Consider the following 8,677-nt stretch of genomic DNA (forward strand, 5'->3'; position numbering starts at 1 on the left):
TGCACAGCGTCCAGTGCAACCTGCCTGCACACAGCACCCTGCGCGTCCTGCCCGCGCACAGCGTCCAGTGCATCCTGCCTGCACACAACGCCCTGCGCGTCCTGCCCGTGCACAGCGTCCAGTGCATCCTGCCTGCACACAACGCCCTGCGCGTCCTGCCCGTGCACAGCGTCCAGTGCATCCTGCCTGCACACAACACCCTGCGTGTCCTGCCCGTGCACCATCCAGTGCATCCTGCCTGCACACAACGCCCTTCACGTCCTGCCCGCGCACAGCGTCCAGTGCATCCTGCCTGCACACAACGCCCTGCACGTCCTGCCCGCGCACAGCGTCCAGTGCATCCTGCCTGCACACAACACCCTGCACGTCCTGCCCGCGCACAGCGCCTCGCCCCCGTGCCCAGGCCTCCGTCCCTTCCCCCGCGCGAGCTGCCCGGCAGCGGGTCTGTCCGCCCCCGCAGCCGCCCCCGGCACTTGGCCAGCGCCTGCTGCGCTGGGGAGCTGGAGAGGAAAACACGTGGGCCTGCCGGAGCCGTTCCCAGGGCGCGCGGCCAGAGCGCTCTGCGTGGTGGCATCGCCCCTGGCCGCGCTCGGCGCAGGCAGCCAGCAGCTGCTCCTCGTCCCGCGTCCCCACCCTGGAAATTATTTATTTATTGAAGGAGAGTTTTCCCCAGGAAGCCTGCTCCAACGCTGTGGAACATCTTCGGTTACAAGGAAAAAAATAAACAGCGCGAGCCTCGGAGGCCCCGACACCCTGCAAACACGGGCGCGAACCCCGGGGCCGGCGCTGATGGCTGCGCGGGGTCGGCCGGGAGAGCGCCGGCGCGGATGCCGCTCCCGAACGCCGCCGTGCTCCGGGAAAGCGCATCCGCCCCCGCGCAGGCTGGCGCGGAGCCACGAGGCGAGGAGGCCGCCGGGATGCCAAATCCGCGGAGGAATGCAAAACCCGCCTGGTCTCTGGGGAGATCGTACACAGCGCCGGGCGCCGCAGCTCCCGCGGGACGGGACAGGGATGGGGCTGGCAGCGATGGCTCCCGGTGCCGGCAGCACGGGCCCGCCGGGGCGCTTCGCTGTGACGTACCTGGCGAGGCAGAAGGGCGAGGTGAGCGGATTTGGGGGGCTTGAGCCGGGGCGCCGGTGCGGATCGCTTGCCCTCACCTCGACGGACGCCGCTCCGCGCCGGCTGTGGCCGCGCACGGACCTTCCTTGCTCCGGGTGGAGACGCGCTGCCCCATGGCCCCTCTTGCCCCCAGGTCAACGCCTGCACCTTCTCCGCYGGCTCCTCCTGACGTGCTCCGACGACAGCCGGCTCTTCCCGTGGCGGGCGAGGACGGGAGAGCCGCTGGCCGAGCTCCGGGGCCGCGCGGGTAGGGCTCGGCGCCGGGGCCGCGTCCGCCCCGTCAACGGCTGCCGGTTCTCCTCCGACCGCCGGCTCGCCGCCAGCGCCTCGCAGGACCGCACGGCCCGCCTGCGGGAGCCGGCCGCCGCCGCCTGCCTCCACGTGCCGAGAGGTGCGGAGCTGCCGCCGCCGCTGCCGGGGATCCGCGCTCCGGAGCCTGCGGCAGYGAGGAGGAGCCACCGCGGCGCGCGGCCCGGGCGCCCACAGCTCACCCGCCGCCGCCTTCTCTTGCAGGCCACCGCAAAAGCGTCGAGACGGCGTGCTTCAGCCCGGACGGAAGGCGGCTCCCGTCCGGGAGCTGGGACGGCACGGCCATCCTCTGGGACTCTCGGGTAAGCGGGGGCGGCACGGCCGCCGTGCGGCGCGCGGGCCCCGGGCCGGGGAAATCCTCTCTGCCCTCCCCGCCGTGCGTGTCGAGCGTTTCCTCTGCCCGCGCCAGCCCGTYGCTTCACCTCCGCTTCCCTTCAGGGAGCATCGGTGCTGCTCTTCCCGGCAATTGAAAGGGATGCTTGCCCCACGGGCTGGACTCCAGGCTGTGCCACCCTGCTACGGCTGCAGCGATTCAGTCCCAGGATCTAGCGCAGCACCACGAACTCTTTTATCTCCTTAAATACCTGGTGCTCATTGYGCAGGAGCCCAAGCTTGAGCTGTTTTCTGGCATCAACTCCTGCTACGGCGCYGCGATCGCTTCGCCGTGCCGTCCCGGCTCCGCAGCCCGAGCATCACGCAGGCCACGCGCTCCCCCTCTCGACGGCAAAGCACCGCACAGGAATCCCCCGTCCCTGCAGCGGCTGCGCACTTTGCACAACCAGCTGCTCGGACGGGAACACAGGTGCAGAGCGCCGCAGATACCATGGCCCGGCACGGCACGGCGGAGCGGAGGGAATCTGCAGGGAGACTTCCAGAGACCGCAGGGCGAGCGGGGCTGCTCCATCGAAGACAGAAGCTGAGCGTCCTCTAATCCGTTCTGTTCTCGGTTTCACAAGGGCACGTAGAAATGCTTCAAGAACGCAGCAGATGGTGGGACCTCTCAGCTGTCTAGYGGGGGTTACGGGGAGGACGGAGCCAGGCAGTCCTGAGTCAAAGGACCAGAGGCGACAGGCACAAGCTGCATCAAGGGAAGTTCTTCCCAGCGGGAGAGGTGCAGCACTGGAACAGGGACCCACAGAGGTTATAAAATCTCCGTCCTTGGAGGTATCTAAAACTTCACTGCACAGGGCCCTGAGCAAACTGATTTAACTTCAAAGCTGGCCTGGCTTGGAGGAGGCAGCTGCGCTAGAGACCTCCAGAGGTGCTTTCTGACCTGAATTACTCCGTGATTGTAACTGCACCTTGTAGAACTGCACAAACATACATACACCAGCAAATCCCCCTCAGCTGTGACTTCGGGATGTTTAATCAGCTGTAAGCTGCTCTTCATTTTGTTTCTGCAGTTAGGTCACATGTTGAGAGTCTTCTCTGGGCATCGTGATGCTATCCAGACCTGCGATTTCTCCTTGGATGCTCATTGCCTGGCAATTCGGCTTCAGTTTCCCTTCCCCCCACCCCATTTACTGATGAATGAATGGCACGTTAGTGAGTGATTTGTAACACAATCAGATCTTTCAGAGAGAAGATTCTCTCCCGGCGGTTTTGCTGCACTCTCGGCCGGGGGGTGGAATGCGACAACCCCTTCGGTTGCAGCACACCCTGCTGTTACTCCTAGCAGAGGCTTTGCACGACATTCAGCTTCTTGCTGTCTTCATTTTCAAATCACACCACAGCTCATGCTCCCTCTTTTCCTGACAGGCAACTGGTTTCTGGGATCATACCGTCAGAGTCTGGAATTTACAGTCGGACATTCAGGACAGAATCTTGGAAGGCCATCGGGGCAATGTTACCTGCGTTTGCTTTTCCACATTAGGAATGCTGGTGAGAACCACCAGGCTCCTCTCCAGATGAGCATTAGGGTACAGCACGCCTCCCTGAAAAGAAGCCTTAGCTCATACGGACGCCGTCTGACAGAAGAATCCTGCCCCTGCCTGCCTGATCGCCAGCACGCAGGACCAGCCTCTCCCTCCTCTCTTTCAGGCATCAGGTTCCTGGGACAGGAGTGTGTGGATCTGGGATCCTCGCAGCGGCATGCTCGTTTTCCTTCTCAAGGGGCATGTGTGCTGGGTGAAATGCATGTCCTTCTCCGGGAATGGGCTACTGCTGGCCACTGCAGGATATTCAGAAACGGTAACGTAAAGCGTTTTCAAACACTGCCAGTCTTGAGGGTAATATGAACATTAGCCTAAAGGAACAACAGTTCCCATGTGCAATCCTGCATCTTACATAATGCTTCAGCAGCCTGGACACGTGGTGCTCGGGTCCAGAACTGCGCCAGGCTGGGTCTCCACATTGCAGAATGTACTGTGCTAACGTTCACACTAAGCTCCTAGCAAAGCTCTCTCAGTCAGTATCAGCATCACCTGGAGCTGCCAAGATAATTCTGTAACACTGTCCCTCATAACAGCTGAAGATACAGGAAATTCACTTTACTGCACACATAAATAGACCTCTCTCTGGTTAAAATTTTTTCAGGCTTAAAATTCTTCAAACCTATACTGAGTTCAGCAAATAGAATTAGGATCTTTTCCGCTAGACAGAATCTATCAGATCTTCCTCAGGGGCTCCTGACAGGCAGAGAATTTTTCATGTGAGAATGTATTAGCTACACTAACAAAAACCATCACTAATGCTTGAACAGCACTGTATTACCCTTCATCACATCAGAACCAAAAAAAGGCTTTTGCAATTGCAACTCAGTCTTTGAGCTGGAGAGAACACTCACGGCAGACAGAGAACCAAATCATTTAACTAGTTCTGTGCTTCACAGGTCAAAGTGTGGAACTGTGAGATGGGCGAGTGCCTAGAAACTTTAGAGGTAACAATCTTTTAGTTCAACCAGCTTTTCTCTAGTCCAGTTTTCATGTTTCATTTGACCTCAATCAGTCTTCACAGGCATACAGAGAGCGCTTTGGTCTGATACCATCATGTTCCTACATTCCCCTAACACTCCAAACAAAACAAAGATTCCTCTCTTCCCATTCTGCAGCATGTCATGCTGTATGCTAACAACAGCCCGATTGGACTATTCTCATCCAAAAGAAATACCTGTATATGAGAAACACGTCACCTTTATACTCATAACCCCAAAGATACATGCAGCATCAGGCAACAGAACTTCACGGCAGGCAGCATTACAGCTTGTGTGGGTTGGTGCCTGCAAGCACCCTACCCTGCTGCAGGCCCTGGTGTCGTAGGGCACTGACAGCACAAACATAGCCCGGATCTGAAACACATCTCTGYTGATAGGCGATGTTGGACCAAACCTCCACCTGCACTTTCACCCCGGAGGGTGGCCTCTTTCTTTCAGGAGCTGTTTGCCAAGATTAAATCAGCTGCAGGTGGGAACAAACCTGGAGGATGCTGCCAGAACCCAGCGTTCTGATCAAAATGAGAAAAGGGATGGTGAGCAATCGCAGGGATGGAAGCAGCAGGCTGAAGACAACTGCAGATTACGAAGCACACGGTTTGCAGATGCTAGTCTCCCTAGTGGGACAGCAGCAGCTCATTCCTAGTCACAAGTGTTCCAGGCTCCAGGTGATCCTTAAACAGCTTTACTAGCTACCATTACTACTTCTGGGTTGTAGGGTTGAACACTAACCCAGTTCCATTGCCATCTCTGTAAGGAATGGAATACACAGCATTGAAAGAACCTTACTAATGTAATATTATCACAAAATTAGGGATGCCTCTCTAGCAGGTATCGCTAGAATAGGTAGACAAAGTGAACCAAGCATACAGTGGTGAATTGCATAGAGAAATCTGCAGTGACCTTGAACTTTGCTAAAATGACTGGTTGTATCCATAAAGTTTTCAAAAGAGATCTCATCTGCTGAACAGAATCTGATTAGTAACATTGCTTTAGATGTGACAATATATACTACAGGATCAGACAGCAAACAATGCCAGGAGGAAAGAATATTTCTTTGGAGTTAACCATGAAAACAGCAGCTTTTGAGATTGATTTTGTGGTGCTGTCAAGTTACACAGCATCACAAAATTTATGATCTCTAGAGTTGGGAAAGCAGACCAAAGCATTTGTTATACGTGGAACTAAAAGGTCTGTTTAAGATGCCCATGTAAGTAGCAACAGCACTTTTCCTCACAAAAGATGAAATACTTACTAGGCCGTACTGCAAAGACAACAAACAAGTCTGCAAATTACAGAAATTAACAGATTTCAAATAAAATACTGTAGTTCTTAGGTCATAGTTTATGAGACTAGAAATCTGCATGTACCTGCTCTACTCCAAATATAGATTAGATTTGCTACAGCAAACACCACCAAAAATCAGCTTTATGCACCAAGACTTGTAACATGATTCACGCCTTAACTTTCAAGCTGCTGTATCTCCACCAAAGTGGAACACAGGGCATTAATAATTCCTACCAGGAGAGCTGTGGAATGAAGAGTCCTTTGTTTACAGCTTCAAACACATTGCTCTTCTCCACCAGTAATATTCCAGATTCATCCCCGAGACAGACCAAACCCTTACATTTGCAACTGAGGCTGCAGCAAGCCCTCCAGCCACCACTTGGAGCAGCTCCAGGAAGCAGCGATCAGATTAGCAACCAGTCATCTGCAAAATGCCTGCCTCATGCCAGGTGGTTCAACCAGACAAATCACTACACCTATGGCATCTATCCTAGCAGTTGATACACCGGGATTCTTTGGTGCTCTAAGCAGCTGGGCAAAGATCCAAAATAAGCGCTGACAGAAGTCTTCAGTCTCAATGAAGTCCACCAAGACACCTCAGCAAATTAATTCACCTACACAGCACTTAAATAGTGGCACTAGAGAAAAGCTTTAAACATTACTTAAACTTGAGCTACTGGTGTGACAAATACCAATCTACTGTAAATATCTCTCTGTAAAGTTTTTTTTTTWAAATAAATCTCAAATAAAGTTTTGCTTTTAAATAAATCTAAAAATTAAATACTTCTGCCTTACACGTTAACAAGCTTCACAGATCTGTACTCATTTGCCTGTTCTTCACAGAGAAAAAAATCTTAAGGTGCTAGCTACATATTTTCACCAGCAATAAAGAAATTAAAATAAACCTTCCGTGAATCCTGATTTTTTCCATGAAATCGATGACCTCTTTACCTCACTACTATTAAAGAGAACACCAGTGACAACTTCCAAACAAAATTCTATTTAATGAGACATACTCAGCCAATATAATTATGAACTTTTAGTACACTGCAGTTTTATGCCTTGATGGCATATTTCCGCACAGGGTACAGACGTTCTTTTCGCTGCTGTTTTTTGGTCTTCAAGTTTTCTTCATGCTTATTTAGTCTGCGTCGCATGGCACGAGTCTTCTTGGGCCGCAGATCAAGAGGCTTGTACTTTTTGCCCTGTTTGCAAAAATACACAAGTGTTAAGTTTAAGAGACTGCAATATACGGATCAGGTGCATTTGCTCATAGAGAGCTGAGCTGCCTATAAGTATATCAGCAGCAGCACTATGAGGTTTTTTGTTTTTTTTTTGCCAGCACTGTCATTACAGTCTGAAGGCTTTTGAATTTCTCTGCCTCAGAAACATGCATTAATACTAACTAACACTAACTTTAGTACCAGAATGAAAATATTCTTCTAATATAGCAAACAGTATCTGCAGTCCAATTCTGGGAACCACACCTTCTGGAAAGTATACTGGACCACATAATAGCAATGCTCTACAGAGGACCCTCTTGGCAAGAGCAAACTCACACTCTGTTTACAGAAACTAGGGCAGTATTAGGCTAAGTCTTGCAGTAAACAATATCTAAAAAGGAACCATAATTAGATAGCTTAAAAACCTAACATAAATAAACACTCTCTCTTAAGCTTTAGGCTTCACAAGTAAGAATTTACACAACTGAGGCCTTCCTATAATTGGACTAGATGTTTGGAAGCTATAAGAAAAAAAAACCGGCTGCTACATAAGATGTTTAGACTTACTTTGTAAAACTTCCTCAAGTTCTCCTTCTGGGTCTGATTGATAACAGTTAAGACTCTGGCAATGGATTTACGGACCACACGTCTGCAGGTGAAAAAAAAGTATGTCTCAGAACACACTGAGGGGCAAGCAGCACAGATTTTAAACCAGCAAGCATTTTACAGCATACAGAAGATGCGCATAAGCTACAACCAAATAATTCGCACTGTATAAACATCGAACTGCAGTAAAACAGCAACAACTTTTGGCAGACCTTAGCATCTCCAAACAAAGAGCCAAGCAAACCCATTTCTAGGCAGACACCTGTTTCTCTTTATAGCCACCCTTTTTTTAACACCACAAAGCAAACACAGAGATCTTCCAGACTGTAAAAGCAGCTCCCAAACACAGGACGCGGACGCGAGCGCTCCCACAGCGGCACGGGCTGAAGGGCCGCTCCCAGGCCGCCGTTCACGGCTCGGGGAAGCCCCCGCAGCCCCCCGCTCGCCCGCCGGACCGGACCGGACCGGGCCGGGCCCCACTTACATCTTGGAGAGCTTGGAAGCGGCGCCGCCGGTCACCTTGGCCACGCGCAGCTGCGACAGTTCCACCTTCAGGTCGTCCAGCTGCTTCAGCAGCTCCTCCTTCTTCTTGCCCCGCAGGTCGCGGGCCTTGATCTTGGCCTGCGGGCGGCGGACAGGCCGTCAGCCCCGGCCCCCGCCCGCCCGCGCGCGGCCTCCCCGCATCGCCGCCCGCCCGCGCTCCCCCCGCTCCCGCATCGCGCTGGCGGCGGGGCCCGGCGCGGTGCCGGCGGGCTCGGTGCCGGCGGCAGGGCGGCCCGGGCGGCCGGGCCCGCGCCGATGGCGCCGGATTGCGCCGGGAGAGGGGGAAGGGAAGGKAAAGGCTCACCATGATGGCAGCACCAGCGCGGCTCAAGGCGGAAAGGACGGAAGCCGCGCGGGGACACGATGCGGAGGGCGCTGCCGGCCGGGACCTACCAATCCGCGCCTAGGGCGGGGGGGAGGAGCCTGTTGCACCGCCCGCTCCCTCCGCCTCCCCCCTCTCGCGGGCGGCGCGGTGGTACCGCCCGGCGGGCTGACAGGGGGCGTGAGGCGGCGGCGGCGCCCGTTTCTTCCCCTCGCCCGGGGCTGCGGCATCGCGGCCCCTCAGGCGAGGGCTGCGCGGCGGTTCCGCCGTGACGGAGGTGCGGCGGCGGCTTCATCCCGCGGCAGGCGGGGCGGGGGGCCGGGGCCGCGGCCGCGGGGG

At 54.5% G+C, this 8,677-nt stretch overlaps 2 protein-coding genes across 2 annotated transcripts; one reads left to right on the plus strand and one right to left on the minus strand.

Moving 5' to 3' along the window:
• Nucleotides 1-2,512: 2,512 nt before the first annotated feature.
• Nucleotides 2,513-4,321, plus strand: WDR38 (WD repeat domain 38). The gene is made up of 4 exons (XM_026090447.1): nucleotides 2,513-2,912; nucleotides 3,187-3,309; nucleotides 3,469-3,618; nucleotides 4,259-4,321. The coding sequence occupies exons 1-4, from the start codon at nucleotides 2,841-2,843 to the stop codon at nucleotides 4,319-4,321; spliced, it is 408 nt and encodes a 135-aa protein (XP_025946232.1). The 5' UTR covers nucleotides 2,513-2,840.
• Nucleotides 4,322-6,624: 2,303 nt separating this feature from the next.
• Nucleotides 6,625-8,431, minus strand: RPL35 (ribosomal protein L35). Its single transcript, XM_026090498.1, has 4 exons — nucleotides 8,321-8,431; nucleotides 7,958-8,094; nucleotides 7,435-7,516; nucleotides 6,625-6,849 (listed from the first exon to the last, which is right to left on the minus strand). The coding sequence occupies exons 1-4, from the start codon at nucleotides 8,321-8,323 to the stop codon at nucleotides 6,700-6,702; spliced, it is 372 nt and encodes a 123-aa protein (XP_025946283.1). The 5' UTR covers nucleotides 8,324-8,431; the 3' UTR covers nucleotides 6,625-6,699.
• Between the last annotated feature and the right edge of the window lie 246 nt (nucleotides 8,432-8,677).

This window comes from Apteryx rowi, unplaced genomic scaffold, assembly GCF_003343035.1.
Source record: "Apteryx rowi isolate R43461 unplaced genomic scaffold, aptRow1 scaffold_120, whole genome shotgun sequence".
NCBI classification, from domain to species: Eukaryota; Metazoa; Chordata; class Aves; order Apterygiformes; family Apterygidae; genus Apteryx; species Apteryx rowi.

Excerpts from the sequence above, each read along its gene's own strand:
- WDR38 (XM_026090447.1), top strand. The coding sequence starts at position 2,841 with ATGTTGAGAGTCTTCTCTGGGCATCGTGATGCTATCCAGACCTGCGAT. Across the intron at positions 3,310-3,468 it reads TTTCCACATTAGGAATGCTG|GCATCAGGTTCCTGGGACAG; the intron begins GTGAGAACCACC and ends CCTCTCTTTCAG. Across the intron at positions 3,619-4,258 it reads CTGCAGGATATTCAGAAACG|GTCAAAGTGTGGAACTGTGA; the intron begins GTAACGTAAAGC and ends TGTGCTTCACAG.
- RPL35 (XM_026090498.1), bottom strand. Across the intron at positions 7,517-7,957 it reads GCTTCCAAGCTCTCCAAGAT|ACGTGTGGTCCGTAAATCCA; the intron begins GTAAGTGGGGCC and ends TTTCACCTGCAG. Across the intron at positions 6,850-7,434 it reads ACTTGAGGAAGTTTTACAAA|GGCAAAAAGTACAAGCCTCT; the intron begins GTAAGTCTAAAC and ends TTTTGCAAACAG.